Source organism: Catharus ustulatus, chromosome 4 (assembly GCF_009819885.2).
Source record: "Catharus ustulatus isolate bCatUst1 chromosome 4, bCatUst1.pri.v2, whole genome shotgun sequence".
Lineage (NCBI taxonomy): Eukaryota > Metazoa > Chordata > Aves > Passeriformes > Turdidae > Catharus > Catharus ustulatus.
Window position 1 is genome coordinate 61,009,881 of NC_046224.1, and position 24,803 is coordinate 61,034,683.

General features: G+C 46.6%; 1 protein-coding gene across 2 annotated transcripts; it reads left to right on the forward strand.

The window, feature by feature from the left end:
- The first annotated feature begins 2,699 nt into the window (after positions 1-2,699).
- On the forward strand, positions 2,700-24,803 carry LOC116995367 (potassium voltage-gated channel subfamily A member 5-like). Of its 2 annotated transcripts, none has more exons than XM_033058046.1 (2): positions 2,700-6,113; positions 24,721-24,803. In XM_033058046.1, the coding sequence occupies exon 1, from the start codon at positions 2,700-2,702 to the stop codon at positions 4,602-4,604; it is 1,905 nt and encodes a 634-aa protein (XP_032913937.1). In that variant the 3' UTR covers positions 4,605-6,113; positions 24,721-24,803. The 2 variants fall into 2 exon arrangements, with proteins under 2 accessions (XP_032913937.1, XP_032913938.1); XM_033058047.1 differs by lacking the exon at positions 24,721-24,803 and adding an exon at positions 23,065-23,144.

The window sequence follows — 24,803 nt, forward strand, 5'->3', positions numbered from 1 at the left end:
AAGAGTAGCATTTGTGAGAAGGCTGATGTCCCCAAGGTGTCCTTGGCCAAGGTACCCGAGGGTGTAGAGTGTGCATGTGTGTTTGGGGGTGGGCAGGTGAATGCAGCCCATCCCCAGGGCTCATTTCTCAGCGTGTGGGACCTCTCCATGCGATGAGGCTTCCACCTGCTGTGGGACACGGAAGGACAGCTCCAGCAGCCTTACCTGCTGTGGGATGGCACACTGGGACCTGCAGGGAATGCTAGGTTTTGTTGTGGATGTGCTGGAGAGTAAATGACTGATTTTCTGTGCTCAGAGTAGAAAATACTTCTGTCTAAATCACAAGTACGTGGACAAATAAATTCTTTCCAGGGAGTGCCTGGTTAAAACATTAGTAACATATCTCAGCACTGTTCTTCCCTAGTCTATATGTAATTGTTTTCTCTCTCCAAAGTACCTTGGCTTTCTGCTGCTTTTCAAAAGGATCTTTACATTGAGATGAAAAAATGAAGGCTATTAAATAAAAAATGTCCTTTAAAATTACCTGCTTGGAGTAGACGTTCCTTCCCCTTTAACATCATCCTCCCACTTTCTCTTGTGCCTTTTCTCAGCTCTTCTTTTGTACCCAGACATACAAACACCGCAATAGATTCTCAGACCTTTTAAAGCTGCAAAGAAACTAGCTACAGGTTACTCAAATGCTGTACAAGCAGATGCATTTTTCAGATCTATCAATTAATAATGTACATTTTCTTCATAGGGTTTTCTGCAAGGCTTTCTTCCAGGTGAATTTGGGCAAGTCTTTCTTTGCACTTTAGCATAATCCCATCTGCCTTCAAATTCAGGATATGAACACTGCAACTTGATACTTAGAAAGGCTAGAAACTTGAACTAGAACTTGAATTTGGCATGGTCCCTCTCAGGCATCCCCTGCTATTGATGAAGGAATGGAATAATGGATGCAACCATCTGAGAGGCAGCAAGTTACTGCTCTTCTGTACACTTCTTTCTGCTCTGTGTGGTGCCCACCATCACAGATGTCTGAGGATGTTTTCTCCTGAAATAAATGTGTTATTCCTGAGGCAATATTTGGAAGGAGAATGCCTGGCACAACAGGAGCTGACAGAATAGGAAAACCAGAATAGCTTTCGAGTGTGCAAGCCTTTCCTTGTTGGGGTGCACAGGTGTGTCAGTGGTGTGTCTGTGTTTAATATGGGCTTTGCTAGTCTCAAAGGGTGTTATCCCACATTTTGCAGGTTTAATATATTATCCCATTAAATAACTGTAAATCAAAGGGCTGTTATTTTCAAAGGAGAACTTATCTTCTACATAATTTTGCTTCTAGAAATTACTTGTGTGAGTAAAGCTGTCCTTTATTTCACTGGCATGGTGCCAAAACAGGTTGGCAATTCTGTGCTCAGTTTTCAGAGATAAAATGCAAGCCACCACTTACAGAAAGCGTTTAATACAATTACGGTTTTCTATTTATGCTTTTAATATCTTTGGGCATATTTCATATACAGAGGTAATGTTTTAAATTAAGGGAAAGCCACTAGTCACAGTGAATCTAGGTGAAGTGTTTGATGGAGCTGCGAGTAGTAACATAAGGATTTAGGAAAAAATGTCACTGTGATGCCAACCAGAAGGCAAAATGGTCACACTCAATTTTGTTAGAAAACCAGAAACTCCACAAGACTGGAGTGGTGTACGATTCATACACACACACATATTTAGTGCATTTCCCTGCAGACCTTGAATAGAATGGATGAGTCCATGGCTTGAATATAGAAAGTAAGATCTTAGCATCGATACTTTTACTGAATTGTAATTGAAGTCATTGTCTAAAGCGGCTTGCTCCTCTCTAACAAAATGTGCTTCTACTGGAACGTTTGGATGCGGGTCTAGGAATGCATCAACGGGAAAGTGTTTGCGAATGTTAACATGAAAGCAGCATGACAGAAATGTCGTTTGGTGGCTTGGGAAGCACCTTTTGGAGCCGCACAAATTCAGCGAGAAACTCGAGGGAGCGGGAGTAGGGAGAGCAAACGCAAAGCGGGAAAAAAAAAAAAAAAAATACCCAATCCCTTCCTTTGTTCTTATTCCGCTGGGGAATGGGGAGGGGGGGGACACACGCCAAGAGGCGACAGGAATCTCCGGGGCTTTCCGTTCCGATTTTCACTAGAGGTGAGCGGGGCTTCGCTGCCAGAAGCGCTCGCTGCGCGCAATCCCTTTAGCGAGCAAATCCCGGCGCGGGGGCCGCTCCGTAATCCCCGGCGCGGCTGCAGCTCTGTGCCCCCGGCCCCGAGGGCAGCCCCAGCCCCCGGCTCCAGCCGCAGCTCCGCACACCTGCGGGCATCCCCACGGCCGGGCCCCGCTGCCCGAGCATCCCCTGGGCGGGGCGGGGCGGGGCGCGGGGGGATGCGGCATCCCGGCTCCCGGGGGATGCTGCCGCTGCCTGCGCGGGGGCGCGGAGCAGGAGGGATCCTCTTTGACGTCAAGCGACCATAATATAATGATGGCTCGTTCATATCCGGGTCCCCGGGCGGCTCCCCCGGGCCGCGCTCGGCCGCGCTCGGCGGCGCAGTGAGGGGAGGCGGGTCGGGCAGGGCAGGGCAGGGCAGGGCAGCGCGGCCGCCCGGAGGTGGCCAGCGGAGCGGCGAGCGCAGCATGCCCGCCGCCTCAGACGCGCCTGCCTGCCGCCGCCGCCGCCGCTGCTGCCCATGGAGATCGCGCTGGTGACTCTGGAGAACGGCGGCACCACGGCCATCGCGGGCGCCGACGATGCCGCGGCCGCCGGCGGCCGGGCGCGCTGGCGGGGCAACTTGCTGCACCTCGCCGGCTCGCCGCAGCTGAGCGACGGCAAGGAGAGCTCCCCGCCGGCCCCGCCGCCCGCGGGGGACGAGCAGCGGGAGCGGCCCCCGCCGGGTCCCCGCGCGGCAGGAGCAGCAGGAGCAGCGGGAGCAGCAGCAGCAGCAGCGGGCGGCCCCGAGGAGCGGCCGGCGCAGCCCCGCGCAGCCCCCGTTCCGCCGCCGCGGCCGCCGCCCCGCGCCCCGCGGCCCGCGGCAGAGATGGGCCCGCCCGAGGAGGGGGGACACCGCCGGGGCATGGCCATGGCGGCCGCGGGCGACGACGAGGAGGAGGCGGCGGCGGCCAACCCGGGCGCCATGCACCACCAGCGGGTGCTGATCAACATCTCGGGGCTGCGCTTCGAGACGCAGCTGGGCACCCTCAACCAGTTCCCCGACACGCTGCTGGGGGACCCCGACAAGCGCATCCGCTACTTCGACCCGCTCCGCAACGAGTACTTCTTCGACCGCAACCGGCCCAGCTTCGACGGCATCCTCTACTTCTACCAGTCCGGGGGCAAGCTCCGCCGGCCCGTCAATGTCTCCATCGACGTGTTCGCCGACGAGATCCGCTTCTACCAGCTGGGTGAGGAGGCCATGGAGCGCTTTCGGGAGGACGAGGGCTTCATCAAAGAGGAGGAGAAGCCCCTGCCCCGCAATGAGTTCCAGCGGCAGGTCTGGCTCATCTTTGAGTACCCCGAGAGCTCCAGCTCAGCCCGGGCCATTGCCATCGTCTCCGTGCTGGTCATCCTCATCTCCATCATCACCTTCTGCCTGGAGACCCTGCCCGAGTTCAGGGACGAGAGGGAGATGCCCGTACCCCTGCCCCCACAAGGCGGAGGTTTGAATGGCACGCCCGGGGACTCCCCACCCATGCAGCCTCCCAGCAGCCTGGCTGACCCCTTCTTCATCATCGAGACCACCTGTGTGATCTGGTTCACCTTCGAGCTCCTCGTGCGCTTCTTCGCCTGCCCCAGCAAGCCCGAGTTCTCCCGCAACATCATGAACATCATCGACATCGTAGCCATCATCCCCTACTTCATCACCCTGGGCACCGAGCTGGCCCATGAGCAGCAGCAGCCCGGGGCTGGCAGTAGCAATGGGGGTGGGGGCCAGCAGCAAGCCATGTCCCTGGCCATCCTGAGAGTCATCCGCCTGGTCAGAGTCTTCAGGATCTTCAAGCTCTCCAGGCACTCCAAGGGGCTGCAGATCTTGGGACAGACTTTGAAAGCCAGCATGAGGGAGCTGGGCCTCCTCATCTTCTTCCTCTTCATCGGGGTGATCCTCTTCTCCAGCGCTGTCTACTTTGCTGAGGCCGATGACCCCGAGTCTCATTTCTCCAGCATCCCTGATGCTTTCTGGTGGGCCGTGGTAACCATGACTACTGTGGGCTATGGGGACATGAGACCTGTCACTGTGGGGGGCAAAATCGTAGGCTCCTTGTGTGCCATCGCTGGTGTGCTCACCATTGCCCTGCCTGTCCCTGTCATCGTGTCCAACTTCAACTACTTCTACCACCGAGAGACTGACCACGAAGAGCAGGGTATCCTCAAAGATGAACACAGTAGTGCTCAGGGCAGCACAGCGGGGGGAGAAGTGAAGAGAAGACCCAGTAAAAACTCTCTGGACAAATCTGTTGTGCACTTGGAAAACAGTGAGGAGTTCAACAGTGGCACCAGCTCCTTAGAGAAAGCCACTATCAAAGCGAAAAGTAACGTAGATCTCAGAAAATCCCTCTATGCTCTCTGTCTGGACACCAATAGGGAAACAGACCTGTGAGGAGAGGAGACAGTTAGAGTTCAGAAGGATTTTCTGGTGTCAGAAACTTGCTACTATAATTATTCTTTTAGTACCAATTAGTTTTTTAAGTCAGGCTGTATTTTATAAATTGATCACTGTCCTGAGCAGTCCTCCAGGAATACATGTTTTTATGTTCTTTTTCCATGGCACAAAGGGTCACCTATTTTTAAAATAGACTAAGAATAAGCTACGCTCCATGATGCAGGAGCTGGTAAATTATGACAGTGAAAAATCTAATTTGTAGAAACTTATTTTAGCAAATGGTCATTGGTTTTGAATGGGTAATTTGTAACCAATTCAGTTGCTCCAAGTTTAGTATAAAGAACTGGGGGGATGTGTGTGTGGAGAATGAATGGATTGGGGATGGGAGGGGGGAGGTTGAGGGGTTTTGTACTGTAGTTTCAAATTGAAATTATTCAAATATATTTTGTATCTGTATGACTGTATTTATGGTTGAAAGGAGATTTCTTATTCCTGTGAAATATATCATTAAAGCACTAGGAATATTAGCAGATCAGCACTTTCTGAGTTTTCCACTAGTGATCAGTACAGATCTGGTTATCTTGTATGTGAAGTGAATTTGGTGCTTTGAACCCTAGAGCAGAAAACTTCTGTTGTCATTGATATGTTAGTTTCTTGTGAGCCTTAAATTATTAAATATTGTAGATATACTTCTTTATAAATAATTTTATTAGTTACCTTCCTGTTTCAGAATTTCTACGTAATTCAGTCATGTGCTTACTGACCCCACTCAAAAAAAGTATGTGCAGCTTTTTTTTTTTTTTGTGATTTTACAGTTTTATACCTTTGTTATATTTTTGAGACTGAAAGGAAAAAAAAAAGCCCTGTCTGCTGTTACTGGTTTCAATCCAGTGCACAACAGATCAAAAGTGATCTGAACAGATTTTCAAGTGCACAACAGATCAAAACCGTGAGGGAGTGGATAGGCAGAATGAGAGAGTAGAATACTGAGTGCAATATCTGCGAAACTGATTTCACTGTACGATTCCTTGAGCGTGTGTATCATCACCTTTATGTATGCACACACCACTGGTGTACACAGTTCTCTGGGCTCTGTTACCTTACACCAGGAGTGGATGGCACTTCAGGAGCCGAACGTGGCGTGCTGCTCGAATAACCACGGCTTTTCTCTTGGACACGGATGGAAAGCACCATCTTCTCATCAAAACACACCCCTGATTTCTTTTATTTCCAAACAAAACCTTCTCAGCGCTGTGGATTTTACAGTTGAGGTGTTGTTGAGAGACGAGTGACACATTACCTTCATGGAGATCGCAGCTGGCTCCGAAGACCGACACAAAGTTGCTCCTTTAGCTCAAAGAGCTTTCTTACCATTTCTGTTGCAAAGGACATCTCTGTTTCCCCCTCCAACTTCTGTTGTACTGCTGAAGGATGTTCCATGCCTTTCCCTCATCCTGTGGCACAGCAGGAGTAGCAGAGAAGGCTTGATTGTCAGCATTGCTCAAGGTTTGTTTCTAACACATTTTTAATATAAATAAGTGCTCAGTTGAGTTTGTGATTTATTCAAGTACCTCATCTATGTCCCGCGATAAACTGAGCTTTGCAGAGCAGGGCTGTGACATTCTCTTCCCCAGATGCAAGTGCTGCTTTCCTGTCCCCAACCGTGCTCTTTAATGATAATGCCCAAATGCATGATGATTTTTTTCCTTCCTAGTCAGTAAAATAAGTGCCAAGCAAGTCATACTTTTCAGGAACAGAGTGCTCAGCCCAAAACCCAGGGCTGAGGGGAAGGAATTTGAATCTTATAATAGAGAGCAGCGTCTTTCACATTAATTTTAGGATTTTAATGTTGGTTTCTCGGGTGGTTTGCTTGTTTGTTTAGAAGTGGAATGAGGCTGTAATGTGCTGAGGAGCTGTCTGAAACAAGAATGACAAGAAAAGCGCCCAGTGCAGCTGCACTCCAGACTCAGGGAGATCTCCAGCTTGCTTTGCTGGGAAGTGCAGAATCAGCTCTTTGGTGAGGCTGAATCTCAGATGAAACAAAGAAGTGGTGTAACTCCTCTGCATGTGCTGAGACCTGGGTCACTGACGGACTTGCAGTAAGGCTTTTTGCTCAAGACAAGTGCCTTGATTTGCTCTCGGTGATCACATCCATCTGACTCCCCTGAATAAGCACCAAACAATTGCAGTGATAAAGTTTTGGGGTGCTCTCTCTCTAACTATTCCCCCCACCTTCCTGACCACCAACACCATGTGTTGGATTGGGCTGTGGGCTCCTCAGAGCTGTGTCCACACAGCCACTTGTTTGGAATCCTGTGTAAGGATTTCAGGGATCTGGATTACATCTCTGTAGTAATTGCAGCAAGCTGATGTAGGTGAAAGCAGATCAGGGCTGTGGGGTGTGGGTCAAACTGGTCTTGGTGACACAAAGGGAAGGCATGGTCTTCCTTCCTCCTTTTTCACTTTTCTTCTTCCCACCATGTGTCCTTTCGTTGCTTTCACTGAACTGGTTCTCCCCTCGAGGAAGTTCAAGTGCTGCCTTCTCTTCCTGGAGCTGCCTGAGCTCACTCATCTGACAGGAAATTAAATTCAGCCTTCTCTTTGAATATGTTGTGTTTTTTCATAACAAAACAACAGAACTTTCCAGTGGAAAGCAAACAAATAATTCTCAAAGTATGGTTAAATATATTTGCTTGGTTTGGGTTTCCAAACAGTTGATAAACACAGTTCAGGAAAATTTGGTTTTGACACCTTTATGAATAAATATATAATTTCTGTTGGCATATAGGACAGTAAATTTGCTTTCTAATGAGAGGTACTGCTGCCAAACACAGAGTAATGTGATCAGGAGCATGGACACATGCTTAAACCAACACAATTTTCAGCAGGTCTTTTAGATGCATTGGTCTTAATGATTTTGAGGTTTGAGATCGTGAGTTGGACTTGGATGTTCCTTGTGGGTCCCTTCCAGCTCAGGGTATCCTTTGATTCTCTGATGGTTATTTAAAGATGAGTTCCAAGCCAGGCTGAAACCTTAGAGCCATTGGTTCCTCCTGGATTTTGGGGCAAATACATGGGTACATGCTACAGTCACATCATGTGCCAGTGCAAATTTGTGCTGCTAAAGAGTGTGAGAGTAAGAGAGAGCTGAATCCCTTCAAGAAGGCTCCTGGAAATGTGAGACAGGAAGAGAGTTTTCTCTTCCAGGCCCATCATAGGAAGGAAATATGTCCTAACCACTGCTGCTTTTATGTTAGCTGCCCTGGAATGAACAGCAGGCTGGATCAGACCTCTGCCGTATCAAAAGCATCAAGATACCAGAGCTTAATGAATAGCAAATCATTGCAGACATCAGAAAACCCAAACAAACCCTGACAAACAACAAAGCAACACTTCTTTGTGAACTCTTTTGGCTGGGAGCTGCAACAGAGAAGCTCCCTCACCCCACACATGCTGTAGTTACTGATGGCTTGTCCTCTCACGTGGGACACTGCACTGAAATGCCTTCTTGGGGGTGCTGAAGTGAATGTTCATTTGGGTCACTGGTAATGTAACTTTCGTTTGCTTAGCCTGGCCCCAAGGGGAGTCCACATTTCCCTTTTACTTTTCCATCATCCTAAAAAACGATAAAACAGTAGCAAGCAGTTATATAACACCATTCATCTGCCAGAGCTCTGGGAACAATTGCACCATGCTCTCTGTACAGGCAGAGTGAAGAAAAGGCTGTGGAAGGGAAGACCAAGCCTTTCAAAGGGGGAGAAGGCTCAGAGAGGCACAAATAGAGAGATCTGAAATGTGGATCTCAGGGAAGAGAGATTCCTGCTGTGGGCTGCATGGCTCTGGGGGGCTCTGCAGGCAAGGACAGCAGCTGTGCACCATGACCCATCTGGTGGGGTCACTGAACACAGAGGGGACTTAATGCTGCTCTGAGCAGCACGAACAGATCCCTCTTCTGTGTGCTCTTTCCATTTGTACTCTGTAGGAAGAAGGTGGCACTCCTGCTGGCTGCTCCCTGCAGACAGTGCTGCTCTGGTGGAGGTGGTGCTGGCAGGTCTGGCTCTTCTGAAACCTCTCACAGAATCACTGAGGTTGGGAAAGACCTCAAAGGTCAGCAAGTCCAACCTGTGGCTGATCAGCACTTTGTCAGCTGAGCCAGAGCACTGAGTGCCACATCCAGTTGCTTCTTGAACACCTTTGAGGATGGTGGCTCCACCACCTCCCTGGGCAACTCACTCCAATGCCTGACAATCTCTTCTGTGAAGAAATTCTGCTTCCTGCTCAGTGCCAGTGAAGCTGAGGTCAAATGAGGAGAGCATTCAGTGGCATCTGATGCAGCCACTGAGCAAGATGCCATGGACAGGAGTGGAATTTGGCAGGGGCCTCAGGGTGGTTGCTGCCATATTTAGGGAATAACAGAAGGAGGGCTTTAAGCACCTCATCAAGACTTTGGCCTTGCCACTTGGGCAGCAGTGGGATGGGAATGTTGTGTGGCAGGCAGGGTGTGGGGGAAGCCTCAGGAATAGCTGATCCCATGCAGGACAGAGGGGCAGCAAGGAAACTGGGAGATGAAGCTCTGACAGCATCTGCCTGCCTTTGGTTCAGCTTTAGCCATGTCACTGTGTGGCCACCAGCCTCACTCCACAGCTACAGATATCCAAAAAATTAAATAGAAAAGGTCTTTATAATAATATAGCCTATGACCTATTAAAATCATTGTCCCAAAATCATTCTGCCATGACTTTTGCTATATCCAGGACCATTAAGTATTTTTTTTTTAGATTGTGCCATTTAGTCTTTTTGTAGGTTCTGTAATGTTTGGTTTTTGGATGATTTGTTTGTAGTTTGTTGGGTTTTTTTGGGTTTTTTTACTTTCATTCTGTATGCATTAACTAGTCCCCAGTTCTCCTGGTCAGCTTGTTAAAGTTCTGTTTCTCTGGCCTGAATTTGGGACCTCAGGGTGCTCTTCAGTGGACCTAGGTCTGCCACCTGTCCTCAGTGTGTCAGCTCCTAGGAGGAATAAACTTGGAAATTCTCCAGTAACTCTGTGAGCCCATTGACCAGAACATACCTAATGTTTGTATAATGAAATACTGTGAAAATGTGGTTATAGTAACCATTGAAATAATATGAAATAAAAACTTTTATGTTAATTGGAATCGGAAAAAATAAAGCTGATAATGTATGACTGAGGAATTAATTGGAATTAGAAGTTTTAAAAAGAAATACCAACTTGTTTAAAGAAAAAGAAGGCTTCAAACTCACAGAAAGTAGGTTTCGATTGGATATTAGGCAGAATTTTTTCCCTGTGAGGGTACTGAGGCCCTGGCACAGGTTGCCCAGAGAAGCTGTGGATGCCCCAGAAATAACCTGACCTAATAGTAAAATTAATATCCTTCCGAGATGGCAAAAAAGTGTTTTCAGTAGAGCTTGGGCTTCCTAGCAGAGTCTTTATGCTACTGCAGAATTAATAATTTTCCTGATAGAATTTAGAATTTACCAAAAGTCATCTGCAAGTTATCTTCTATATAAATTATTCACAGTCATCGGGGAGATGTTTCCAAATAAATCAGTGTAGGTTTTAACACTTGATTGACAGGAAGAAAAGAAAAAAGAAAGATATTTCTGTGCTTCAACTGTGGTGTGCTATGGAGATTGTCATTGGCAGTTTTGTGGAAAACGGCTGGGGTAGTGTTAAAATTGACATTGGAAAGAATGTTGCTGGAGGAGCCACGTTGGATGGAAACAGGTAATAATTTCCCTCTCAAGACAATGGTTACTCTGACCTTCTCTGGTTTTCTGACAAAGTGAGTTTGGACATAAATGTTAAAATACAAGGTCTCTTCTCTCAAATCCCTTGTCCAGCCCTAGCCAGGAGTGGTTTTCCTGACTCCTGTGGGTGAGGAGTGCAGTGAAACCTTGCAGCTCTCCTCATGACAATACAGCTGCTTAATAAATACTCATGTCAGGATTGATGTTTCCATGAAGATGCTGGAGGAAAAGCTGTGATTTAAATAGACTACACTGATCTAATGGTCTGGTGTGTACAAGGAGCAGGTAGAATTTCTTCCTTTGCATGATTTCACTCCAGTGGTGGTGTCCTAGCACGAGGTAATTCCCCCAGAAAATATCACAAAATCCATACCAGGGCTTGCTTTGCTCCCTTCATTTAGTAGAGGTTAGTTGCATTATACCATGCTTAATTCTCTCAAGCAAGTTCAACACATGTAAAGCCTCTCCCTCCTCCCTGCTTAATTATAGGCACAAATGCCTGCAAGTGGAGAGGTGAAAAATTATTTTAATTATTTAAGCAACATAGCCTTATATTTTTTTCTGTCTTGTTTAAAATGATTTGAAAAATCTAATGGGGTGTGCTTGAATGTGATTCATTTAACATGAATTTGCAGAGCAAATTGTATGAGTTTCTCAGTTCAGCAAACACAGTAATTTTCAAGGGGGCTGTTTAAAGGAAGGGTATTGTGAAAATACATGGTGTTTTATTATGCAAGAGAATGGTGCAAAGAGGCAGGGAGTCTGGAGGGTGACAAAGCTTGTTCTGGGAAGGAATGCCCTCTAGCTTAAGCTTAGCCTCTGTGCTTTGGAGCAGACAGTGTTCCTTGAGCCAAAGAGGAAGCAAAGGGGAGAGCAGGAATCCACAGCTGAGCTGTCAGAGCATTTGACTGAGAAGGGGATGGTGGCTCCCACAGCTGTCTCTGGATTTCAGCCACTGGGCAGAATACCTGCACAGGATCTCTCAGCATCATGCTTTAAAACTCTGTGCCTTGAAAGGATGCAGGTACCTGCTTTTTGGGAGAATGTGCTCAAGTGTGGATCCAAAGCAGGCACTGGCATCTTCCTGCAGTCTGGCAGGCTGTGTTCCAGTAACCAACAAAATTGTGGTCAGATTCCCCTTTCCCACTTGTCTCCCAGAGCATCTCCATCTCAGGGACACACACTTGCAATGGAGCAGAAGCTGAGAAGTGCAGAATTCTGGAGCTCAAGGGAGAAATCTCTCTGGAAGGCTTGGGAACACGGGTCATTTCAAAATAGCATTTGCACCGCTTCTTGCTAGTGGAAAACGGGGTAGCTCTGTTCTTAAAAAGGAAGCTGGGTATTGCACTGAGGAGGAGACAGAAATTCTCATAGACATCCTGACTGCATCTATATTAGAAAACGAAATGTGCCCAGGACCATTCCCTGGCACTGAGGCCAGCTGGCAGGAGCCAGGCTGAGCTCCTGCTGCCAGAGGCTCGCTCTGAAACAAGGTGTTCAGCACTCAGCCTGCTGGGCTCCCTTCTGCCCTCTGCTCGTTCCCACATCCTGCCCAGGAAGTATTTTGGGAGAGGGTGTTTGGCTGCAGACTTACCAGCCTGACCAGCCTTTAAGTGTGGTTGATTGTGATTAATTGCTTGGGAACATTCCCTCCAACTCTTGAGGTGGCAAGTGTAGATACAGCTTTGATGCCTCTTGCCCTCAGGCAATTTTTGGGGTATCTTAAAAGCTTTACACATTTCCCCCTACTGGCACATTCTTAAACAATAATCAGTCTCTATTCAGTGAGAACGGTTTTTCCTGCCAAAATGTGTTCTCATCTAATTCTGCTTCCACCTGCACTCATCTATATGCAACTCTGACTAAAAATCACTACACTCTTCCAACTGCACACAGAGGAGCACAAGTGGGTCTGACAGTGGGAGGGGGATGCTGTTGCTTTGGTTTTTGGCTGATTTTCCTGTTTGCCTGGCCCTAGTGTGGGCTGTATCGTGTGTTTCAGTTGCTGCATCTTTTAACTCCGCTTGGAATTCCAGTTGAGGCCCTGGTGGCCAAGCACATCCCCTGGTCATGCTATCCAGCAGGATGCATCAGGGAATGACTGTACATTAAAATAAAAAAAAAAACAAAAAACAAAAAACCAATTAAAATACAAGGAAGGAGTGGGGACACACTGCATTCTAGGGCTGAAGAAACCACAGACCACCCAGCACAGGCAGAAAGTGGATCAGCACTAGAATTCTTCTGTGGGCTTCAAGATGAGTCTACATGCCAGTAGTCCCCAGGGAATGGAACATGAGTGAAATTCAGTCAGAGGGGGAAGAAAGGGTGTGTGTCTAGAAGTGAACTTCCACTTAAGATCTTTTCTGTAATCCGTGGGTCTTGACAGCTCTAACTACAATAGTTTAAGATGTTAATGCTGTCAACCACCCCAAGAAGGGGGTGAGAAGTAAATCCCTCTGAAGGGGCAACTAAGGACAGGTTGATGGGATTTTTCCTTCAACAGATGAGTGGGCACATGGTTTAGTGTGGGTGTCATAAGGAAAAGACCACCAGAATGTGGAGGTTGGAATGCTGAGGTGCACCACCTGGGAAAAAAGGATGGAACTTTTTGTGCCATGGTATCACTCCTTGAGGTCTGGTTTGTCAAGTAAGGCTGAAAACTCTGTTTATTGCATTTATGAGTTAATATTTAGAGACAGGACACAAAGAGAAATGCACATGTAGAAAACATGAAGATTTGCAAGCAAGCAAAAGTGTAATTCAGGTGCAAAACACATCCTGAAGGTGAGCAATCATCAGTGTCAGTAAGGGGAGGAGGGATTTGTAATTATTTCCCCAAGGGAGAGCAGTTGTGAAGTCATTTTTGCAGCATTCATGGAAATATATATTTAAAATATCTCAGAAGCACACTCTGCACTCTGCTCACTCTGTAGCTGAGGATTAGTCCTACTGAAGTCAACTGGATTCCACTCCAGGAATCCTGCTCAGATAGACTGGAGCTCTGCAGTCACATCCTTTGTTTTGCTTGACTCCTGACAGCCCAAATTAAAGGGAGATCTCTCTGAACAGGGAGGGAATGCTGGCAGTGTGTGCTGTGGGCACGGTGTGCAAACAATCATTTTCCTGCGTGAACTCAGCGTGGCCAAATGGCAGCGTGGCACGTCCTGGCTGCACTGTCTGTCAGGCAAGGCAGGTGGTGCTGGGGAGGGGTGTGAAGGGTCCGAATTTGGAAGAGAAAATAATCAGAGACTGATGACTGGAACAAAATGCTCAAGCCAAAATGCTTTCTCCCTAGGGAAGCTCTCCCACAGCCAGATGCAGTGTTGTTTAGCTGTCTGGATTTCATTCCAGGACTGCACGTGGCTCTTGAGGTCCTGCCTGGGACTTTTTGTCTGCTGTTGGGTAGCAAACCCAAACAAACAGGAAGTCAGGCTTCAACAGGAGTCTCACATGTCATCCACTTCTCATCCCTGTAAAACCCATCCCCATTCTATTGTCTGATTTTAATTGAACTGTCATGGGCGTAAAATCACACTGTAAAATTTCCTCCTCTCTTTGCAGAGAGCCCAGAGGCAGGAGCCAGTGTAACATACTTGGAATTTGTTTTCCTTTTTAGAAGGGGCTTGCATTTTGGGTATTTTTTTTCCCGAGCTAATGTACATCTGATGTCAGGCTCCCCAGATGAGAATGGTTAGACTGACGTTGACATTTTTAGAAATATGTGCGAATGGAAAAATATCCTGGGAGTGCTGCCAGTGGCTGATTTTGTAAAGTTTTAGTCTCTGTTGGATAGGAACCATGATGTACCTGTACTGAAAAGAAGCCTTTCTCATAAAGTGTCGTGCTCAGGTGTGTACCAGACTTGCCTTCTCAACTTAAAGAAAGGGCAGGAGTGAATTTCAGCAGGCTGTGACTCAGCCAGGCACTATTCAATTCCCCTTTCTGATCAGATGACAAACAGCCAATTAGCATCTTTCCCAAAGAGAAGTACAGAGACAGGAGGAGTTCCTGGCAAAAAAATGGATTTTTCAAGGTTTAACTGGGAAGAGGTGCAGACAAATCTGCCTGACCTGTGGCTGTTCCCTCCAGTTTGGTGCTGACATGACTGGGACAAGCCAGCTTATTGCTGAGCTGGTTTGCAGCAAACCAAACCTGCAGCTTTTCTAATTCCCGGCGAGCCGGTGGAATTTGGAGGATGAGTGCAGCTGATTGCCGGTGCTGTGAATGTCAGCAATTTTTATGGGCATGGTGGGGGCTTGTGTTTGCTGCCTCATCAGAGCAGATGCCTTGTTGGCAGGGGCTGGCAGGGTCCTGCAGAGCCCCGTGCTGAGCTCCTGCTGTCCAGGAGGATGAGGATGTGCCGAGCTGCCCCTGGCTCTGCGCTCCAGACAGCCTGGGTGGGCACATCAGCCATCCCAGCACAGTGGCTGCCTGCTGCTGTGCACACCACCCTTGTCCCATCCCTCTGTCTCTTCTGCAGGCTCAGCAAGCTCTGCCTCATCGTCATCTCCCTCCTGATTTCCATACTCCAGGCTGGGTGGATGGGGCTGTGCCTGGTGTTCCTTATGGAACAGTTGGCTTCTATTTGTCAACCACCTGGATGCAGGAGTTGAAATCACCCTCAGAAGGGTGGCAGGATGCCATGGTGCCATGGATAGGGGTTCAGCAGGGCCCCCAGGGCTGGCTCCTGTTGGGGATGTGGCTTAGTGGTGGCCTTAGCAGTGTCAGGAAAATTAAGCCACAAACACCACAGGTTTATATCCAAAAAGGAGGCAGAAGAGTCCTTTTACTTTATTCAAATAAAGGGAGAGGTCATGGGGCATTCCCCTGGGGTCTCTCAAATTTTTGGAGGCCTCCTTTTTATCCTGTTTTTCCGGCCACATTTCCCTCTCTCTTTCCCCATTGGCTGAGGTATGAGAGGCACAGACTTCCCAGAACACCTGATACCTGAGATTCCCCTCTAATGCACAACCCTCCCTTTTAATTTTTAATTCTTATAAAATTCATGGGTTTTCCCCATTGTTTCTTTCATTTTTTCAATATCCAATTTAATTTATCAGCAAACCCACAGTTTGTAAAGGCAAATATATTTTTTTTTCCATTTATCAATCAGTGCAATCAATCGCGTTGTTTCTTTTATCTCTCAGTGCTAGTCTTATCTACCAGCAGATCCACAGCTTGTTTGTAAAAACAAATCCCTCATTCCTCTCAGCAGGAAGTTCAGGTGCAGCTATTTTCACACATGGTTGGCTCTGTGAAGCACTGCAGAAATAGATTTATATCAGACACTGGACTGAGCTGGGTTCAGTCTGGAGAAGGGTTTGGTGGTTTTTTAGTCACTCTTTAGTTCATCAGTAGCTTTTGAACTCATTAGTCATTTACAACCAATTTTGGCAAAAGGACACTGGCCTTGAAGAGGATAACTTCTTTTTACAGCTTTTGGAAGGGTAGCTGGCTGCTTGGGGGAAAGAAAGAGTGGAATTAAAACTGCTTCTCTTGGGCAAAAGCTGTGGCATGACCTGTCCTAAACTGTTGTTCTACCAGCACAGGAGAGACCATGGAATGTTCACAGACTTCTCTGAGGTGCTGCAAATGCTAATTAGATGGGATTTACAAGGTATCAGCAAGAAGTAGAGTTTTGCTTAGAAATAAGGCAAACAGTGCCTTGTATCTTGAGGCAGAGTTCCTTCCTTCCTTCCTTCCTTCCTTCCTTCCTTCCTTCCTTCCTTCCTTCCTTCCTTCCTTCCTTCCTTCCTTCCTTCCTTCCTTCCTTCCTTCCTTCCTTCCTTCCTTCCTTCCTTCCTTCCTTCCTTCCTTCCTTCCTTCCTTCCTTCCTTCCTTCCTTCCTTCCTTCCTTCCTTCCTTCCTTCCTTCCTTCCTTCCTTCCTTCCTTCCTTCCTTCCTTCCTGCCTTCCTTCCTTCCTTCCTTCCTTCCTTCCTTCCTTCCTTCCTTCCTTCCTTCCTTCCTTCCTTCCTTCCTTCCCTCCCTCCCTCCCTCCCTCCCTCCCTCTTTTAAAGACCAAGGAAAGAACACCTTGAGCTTAAAGCTCATATGAAAGCTCATATTCTTTTCTGCTTCACTGCAGTGCTGAGCTGAGCTTGGAGAGGCAGGAGGAAGAGAAGGAAGGCTTTGCCAGGGAAGGCTTCACAAGAAGAATGGATCTATGTTCACATTCTTAGGCTGTGCTCATCACAGATCCTCTGGATGAGACCTTCCAGTGATGCCGTATAAAACGTGTCTAGGGCCAGTCCTGTTTAGTTATCCATGAAGGACCTGGATGCAGGAGGATGAGGAATGAGGAATTTGCTGGTGACACCAAACTGGGAGGTGCTGTTGACTTTGTAAGGGCCAGGAGCCCTTGAGAGGTTGGAGATTTGCTCTGTGAGCCATGGGATGAAATTTAACAACAAATGCTGGATTCTGCACCTGGAACAGAGCAGTGCTGGGCTCAATATACACTGAAGAGGAGTGCTCAGACAGTTGGACCTTTCCAACTGAAAATATTATATTTTTTTGTTCTGTTTTCTAAAGCTGTGACTCACCCTGGAGAGAGGGCAGTCTTGCTTGGTTGGTGCACACACAGGCAAAGCAGGGTGAGGATCAGAGGGCGTTTGATGTGCTGCCATTGTTAAGAAAGGTTGCAGAATTTTGTCAGGGATGGATTTCTGGTGAAATCTGTTCCAAACCAGTGATGAAATGCTCGCTGACTTTATACCATGCAAAGCCCACGGTGTCTCTACCTAAGCAGTGGTGAACAGGAAGAACCTCCTGGTGGAAATATGATTTTTACATTGATCTTACGATGCTGTGAAGTCTGACTCATCATCGTTGAACACTCAGCCTCTCAAAAAACAGCCTGATTCTGAAAGGTAAGAACTGCTGCAGAAGAGAGGCAGAGCCCAAACATCCTCACCTTCAAGTCTGTCATGCCTTCCAGGTCTAGAAAAATCTTCAGTGAAAGCTTTATTTTCCCTTTATGTTCTTTTACCATGGTAAAATTAGTGTAGGAGCTCGCTGCAAAACAAATGGAACGTAATCTGCCATTTTTTCTCTTGACCATTTTGAAACAGTCTGTTCAAATAGCCAAAGAATGGCATGCAGGCAGTTTGTGAAATCATTTTGCATGAAGGGATTTCAAAAAGCTTCCCCAAAAGCTACCTACAAGTTATTAACTCATATTTGGGGACCATCTGCCCAGTGGCTTTTCAAAATAATGCTATAAGTACACAGGCTAAAAGCAAGAAACATCTTACAAAAGCATATTTTCCAGAAGAAAAAAAAAAAGGGGGGGAGAAAAGAAAATAGAAAAAAGGAAAGGCAAAATCTGCAATAACTGAGCCTTACCTTTTGTTATACCCTAGGTGATAAACCAAAAGGTATTTGAGAACAGAGGTGTATCTGGGGCTTTGCCACAGCACATGTAAGTTCTGAAAATCATCCTGTAGTTCCTGTTGCAGAATTCTGACCTATTTTGCTCCTGCTGCATTTGTTGGGGGAAGATGCAGTGCATGTAAACAGGACACTACTGTGACTCTTCACATTTTACAGGCAAGAATTTACAGCAATTTCTCTTCTCTAGAGAATGACCAGAGATTGGAGAGGATTTTTTTCTAAATCTGTAAGGCTTCACCTACCTGGGAACACTTGGGGAGTGTAATCTGAATGGGAATTAGAAAAAAAATCATTCTTAATTATGATGACTCAAATTGTTGCACACTCCTTTGTGGGTAATCACATCTGGAATAAGGATAGGCCTGTCTTATGTATAACTGAGTCCACTTTGGAATACTAAAACAAATTTAATCTTTATTATTTTGAAGGAGAATGGCTTTGCAGGGACTAACCAGGACAAAGATGACTTTTTCCTACGTAGATCATCCCCATTTTTAAAAGTCATCTCAGAAATCAGGGAGGACACTGATGTCACTGCAGACAGAGATGATCTGTCCAGAATTTGCTGTCCACAAAGGGAACACTTCATCAAGGTGCTGAGCAGCAATTTTTTGGTGTGCTGCATTCCTTTTATCGCCTGTGGGTGTTGAGGGCCATTGGTATCACCCATGGTGAAGTACAGGTGGCATTGGGGGTGACCTGTGCTGCTCAATACCAGTTATGTCATAGCTGGTATCAAATTTCATGGGCATTGAATGAAGAGTAACTTAATCCTGAAAGGGATGAAAAAACCTTTTCCATTCTTACTTGCAGAGCATTAACCCCTGGGATCAATTCAGGATCCCAGGAATGATAAATGTCTTTACAAAAGGGCTGAGAGAACTGGGATTGTTCAGCCTGGAGAGGAGAAGGCTTTGGGGTGACCTCATTGTGGCCTTGCAGTGCCTGAAGGGAGCCACAGGAAAGATGGAGAGAGACTCTTGACAAGGGCCTGGAGTGACAGGACAAGGGGCAATGGCTTCACACTGACAGAGGGCAGGGTTAGATTGGATATTGGTGAGGAATTGTTCCCTGTGAGGGTGCTGAGGCCCTGGCACAGGTTTCCCAGAGAAGCTGTGTCTGCCCCATCCCTGGAAGTGTCCAAGCTCAGGTTGGATGGGGCTCTGAGCAACCTGGGATGGTGGAAGGTGTCCCTGCCCATGTCAGGAGGTGGAATAAGATGGGCTTTACCATCCCAAACCATTCTGTGATTCTATGACTGGAATTTGGACCAGAGAGATGCCCATGTCACCCTTACTTGATTCAAATTGGTTTTGGACTCTGACGATCTGTTCTGCTGTAGAATTGAGTGGAGGTTTTGCAGTTGGCTTCAGCAGACAGAGAGAGGATGAAATAGAGCTGTTGCTGGTTTTGGTGAACTTTCCCACTGCTGGTTGGATGGAGCAGGGGTTGGTCTGAGTCGTTTTGAACTAGTGGCAAAAATCACTTTGGGGAAGTTACTCCTCGCTGTCAGCTTGGAGCCTAAATTATGAATCAGTCTGTTCTGTGGTCTCTTATATAAGGCTGGGTATCACTGTCAGTCCATAATGATTACACTGGGAAAAATGGAGCGGGAGTAGGTGGGAACAATTCTAGGTCTTTTGGACTTTCCGTAAGAAAACTTATCTGGGGGGTTGTAAGTACTGAACTGATGTGTAAAGACCTTGTGTGGCATCACAGAATGCCAGATTAGTGCTTATTATTTGAAAAGATATCTGGAATAGCAATTGTTCCATGTTTTTATTTTCTGTAATTTATAATCTGGATATTTCCTTCAGTGTCCTGGCCCTTTAGAATCCAATTCAGTTTGTGGCTTCTCTGATTACCTGTGTCACTAAGTTCCACAGCCCAATAACATCTCGTGTTAAAAAGTAATTCCTTTTCTGCTTTCATATTTTCTGCTGTGGATCATTCACACATCTCCTGTAAGGCTTCTTAGTCAGTTTTCAGCTCCAGCACCTAAAGCTGGGTCCTAAAATGGGCTGATCCATATATTACTGTAAGGATATTTTCACTTTTACTCTTTTTCTCACACACCCTGTCACTGTTACAGCTGTGTGGTGAACTCAAGCCTTCACTTTGCAGGCAGTGAAACTCTTCACTGGAGTCTCTCACAAGTAGAATTTAGAGCACTGACTCTAAATTCTAAGTCGTGGCAGCCAGGTCTCTTGAATATTCACTGCTGTTTAAGTGTCAGGCTTCAGTCAGATTTCAATTTGGGCTGGCTTCTTTTTAACCAGCATCACTGTAAATACCCAGAATGTGGTTTTGCAAAATACAGACAAAAGTTTAGAGCTCTGTAATATACCGAGGATTTTTTCTTACTCATTAAGCAGCTGCAGGTTTTACTGGCCATTTTGCTGTGTGTTCACCCAGCTTTTTCCTCTTTCTCTGAAGAATCTCAACATTCCTTTTGTCCCAGCTACTGTAAAGGTACTGTCTCATTTCTACCTTTCCAAAGAAAATTTAAATATTCAGTGGAACATGAGCCCCAGGGAGCCTTGCCTGGTCTTCTCCCATGGCTACACCAGGGGTGTCACTCACTGGGAGGGGACATTCAGCCTGTCTTGAAGAGGTGCAGGCTGCACAGGAGCAAATCCCTTTTGGTACCTGAAGGGACAAAGATAGAGAGGATTTTTTTTCCAAGTGTAGTGACAGGACAAGGGGCAATGGCTTCACACTGACAGAGAGCAGGGTTAGATTGGATATTGGGAATAAATTGTTCCCTGTGAGGATGGGGAGGTCCTGGCACAGGGTGCCCAGAGAAGCTGTGGCTGCTGCTGAAACATCTGTGGCTCCTTTTCAGTTTGTGAATGGTCTGGTTCTTCTTACAAGCACCGGAATCATTAGCAGGACTGTCTCCCAGGCTGCCCTGTTAGTTCTGCCAGCCTCCATGAGTCACAGCAACACCTCCCACCAGCTCTAGCAACACCTGTGGAAGTCACACACTGCCAGACTCAACACTGCCTTGTGCCAGCCTAAATTTGCCTTTGCCATAGGCAAACCTGACCTGATGCTGCAGTTTATGGGGGGATTTGCTGTCGTTTCAGTAAAACCTGTGTTTTTCTGATGGGAAGGTGCTCCTGGTCTGCATTCTCAGTTCACAGAGAAAAAGTCTGTGCTCACAGAGCCTGTGTAGGAGCAGGAAGAGAGGAAAGGCAGTGCTACAGAAAGATTGCTCTAATACTGCTGAACATACCAAGGCTGGTTTAATTAAGCTGGAGGTGAAAGAGTTAATCTAGGCCTTGCCAGGGCAGCCAAAGGGTGCACTTTGAGTGATTGCCAGTGTCTGACTCAAAAACAGTGAGTCCCAGTCCTGATGCAGTGGAAGACACTTGGTGTGGTGCCACTGACTTCACAGGGGTCAGAACTGAGCTCAGGTCTCAGTTTAGACATTTGGACAAGTAAAGGGTACTGATCTCTGCCAAGAGCTTAAAACTGAATCCAGGCACCACAGAATCAGGCAGTTCCTTAGGAGAGTTTGTTAGACTTGTCAGTATTGACACTGGATTTCAGATATGTATTTGCTTAATTACTCTTTTGATAAAACTCCTTATTAAGCAAGTCTGCTCTCCATCTGGTGCTGATCTGACTTGAAATACAGCAAGATTGGCAACTCATTAATTCATGGGCAGGATAAGTATAAAATTTGCATAAATCAGTTAATATTAGAAAGTACAAAACTTGTAGTTTCTTGAAAAAGCAAACTGTGAACCTTTCCTCTTAGGACAGAAACGCTTTGTGAGATGGAGAAGTTTCTCATGACAAAATATTGAGTAGTGGTGTTTGGGTTTTTCAGATTCCTTTCCCATTAATTCTTGTTCCAAATGTAGAACTGTACTTGTCTTGAAGCTGGTGACACTTTGTGTTCAAGGCAAAATTCCTGCTCTTTAATGATGTGGTTTTATTTTTAAGGCTTTAATCTTACATCAGTAATTTTAAGTGCTTTTCAGTGATGCTCTCAGTGAGGAACTACCATCCTTTGTTGTTTTCAGTGCCAGATGACATTTTTATCCAATGGTAGGCATCCATTTGCCATGCAGATTGAGTTCCAGGAATGCAGTGTACAGATGTGAGGCAATTTTGATCATTGCTCTCTAGAAATTATAGCGACTATATACATTTTAACATTTAGCTTACCCTCTGGATTGCAACTCCTTCTTCTGAATCACTAGAAGGAAATCACACTAGGTTTTTTGGGGGGCTTTTTTTGGGGGGGATTGTTTTGTTTTGTTTTGGTTTTTTTTAAAATTAGAAGTCTTATTTAAAATGAACCACCCTGCTCCAACTTGTAGGAACTGCGTGTTACCATCTGTGAGAGGTGGCAAAGAGCTCATCTCCCCTATGATTGAGGAAACCTTTACCAGAGAACTCAGGATTGAATCAGGAAGGTTTCCACAAAAAAGCTGTCTCTTCCACCTAACATCCTCCAGAAAAAACAGTTCATGGAGGAAGTCCCTTGCCTTGGTCTAGCCCATGTTCCAGTAGACAAAGTGTCCCTGCATCTTTCTTTCCTTGTGTTTGGAGAAGAGTAGGAGGAAGTGCAGAGACCAGCTCCATGTGAATGGAAAGCTGCTCTTTGCAAGTCATTTCCTGACTGTTCTGAATAAATCCTTGGGGCTGGAAGGGACCTCAGGAGATCACCCAGTTCAACCCCCCTGTCCAGGCAAGGTCACCAAGGGCAGGTGACACAGGGACACATCCAGGTGGGTTTGGAATGCCTCCAGAGACGGAGAATCCACACCCTCCATGGGCAGCTGTTCCAGTGCTCTGCCACCCTCAATGGAAAGAAGTTCTTCCTCACGCTGGGGTGGAACTTCTTGTTTTTAATTAGTGACCATTGCTCCTGGTCCTGTCACTGAGCACCACTGAAGAGAGCCTGGCACAATCCTCTTGACACCCTCTTTGAGATATTTATGTGTCCTTTCCTGACCTTCTGTGCACCTCAGGTGATAAGACAGAGCTGAGAAGTAAGATATGGAAAGGGTTCCTCTGGATTCATAGAGTCTGCTTAGAGCAGCTGCAAAGTTCAGAACAGGAGATTGCAGCTCAGGACGAACCTTACTCTAAAGGACTCCTGACAGGTGTTTGACAGCAAAAACTTGTTTAACTCAGTAGTACCAAGGAGCCTCTCTTAAACAGAAAGCTCACAGCAGGACACTGCTGCATTAACAAGATTTTCTCTGGCTGCTCCAATTCCCTTTAGCTTTTTTAATTTTTTTTTTTTTTCGGTAATCGTCTTTCAAACTGCAGCAACATTTGTTGTCCTGAGGTGCTGACTCCAGTGGAAGAGATTTTAGTGGAAGCTTCTCCCGCAGTGTGCTTCATTTCAGGTCAGTAGTCACATCCTCCTCAGCCTCTCCTGGGGCTCTCACATTGATCATCCTCCAGCTGGGGGAATTGTCTGAGAGGAAGGGCATGACTGTTGTGCTGAGACATTTCTAGACTGAGGGAAGCTTCTGCCCTTTGGATTCGGGGGAGACCTGACATTTGGATGTGGTGTGGATGTGCAAGCTGTCAGCCTTCCTGCTCCATGGTGCACATCTGCCCCCCTCCAGGCAGCTGGGGAGGGACAAGAGCAGAGGGCAGAGCATGTCACGGGTGGCTTGAGCTGGTGTTTGGGTTTGAGCAGCAAAGTCTCTGCTGGATGAGGCTGTTTCACCAACAAAAGGCTCATTGACTGCTCTGAGTCATCACCAGTCCATGTGAAGCACTTGAGTTGATGTGATGGGGTAGGAAGTTTGCCCCAGGACAAATCTGGAGAACAAAACATCCACAGAAATAAAACATGCTTTATGTTTTCCGGTGTTACCTGGAGCGCCAGATTGGAGCAAAAAGAAAAAACAGGAGGCTAGGGGATCTGAAAGCTTTTGAGACAACACTAGTTGATGTCCTTTGCTAAGTTTTCCTGTGGAAGCTGGAATAACACAATGGATCACAAGTGATCCTTCTGCTAAACTGACTCCAGAACCGGCTGACTCCTACCTAGAGTGAGATTTATCCATTATTTTCTGGTATGAATATTTTTTATTGAAGGGTGACATGGTGTCCAATTGCTGCTTGAAGTACTCCCTCTAGCCTAGAGAATATTTGCTTGTTTATATAGAGAGAAACTTCTGTGCTCTTGGCTTCTGACTGGTTGGGAAATGCCCCCAGGAAGATGGAGGTGGAAGTTCAGATACAGGAAAAGGAGCGAGTTGTGATTCTTGAGCAGGGGCTGTTGCCACTCAATGAGGAGGTAAGAGAAAGTAATTATGCTTGCTCTGATCAGCCTCATTTCTGGGAGGACCTAGAATTTAGGTTCCTAACTAGCAAACTCTGTGTTACTTCTGGATTTAAAGAGAAGCCAGAGTCCAGGCATTGGGGAACTGAATGCACTGGGAATGTGAGTGCAGGATTCCATAGCAGCAGACTGTACTGGGCTTTAGATGTTCTGCATTTTGGATCATGGTAGCTATATGTGCAGTTAGCAAGGATTTTGACATTTAATTCCTCCTGTGACCTGGCCTTCCCATCCCACATCAGTGAACTGTGGTTTGGCCTTAGGAAGCATTGACCCTGGATGTTCTGCCTGGTGTGGCATTGAGGACCATATCCCTGAGGTGATAACCAAGAAATGTGTACGGAGCAGCTCTTTACTCATCTTGCATTACATTCACCTGTCTCTCAAGAACCCTTTCTCACCTCACAGGTTGAGCCCTGAACTTTCACTAAAGGCTGGTGCAGTGCCAGCTTTCCAGGAGGTTGTCTGGAACTGGGACTTGCATCCCAACACATCACTAAGGCTGTAAAAACACGGAAGAACTGCAACCCTCACAAGTGCTGGAGACAACTTGCCAAGGAGGCTGCACCAGCCAGAGCAGGTGTGTGACAAACCACTCAATTCTGTTGCCTCTCTATGTTTTCCAGAGCGACCTGGAGCTCAAGCAGGAGCAGTGTTCTCCACACAGCTCTCCACGTCTTCCCTAACACCAGTGAGCCACGAGACCGAG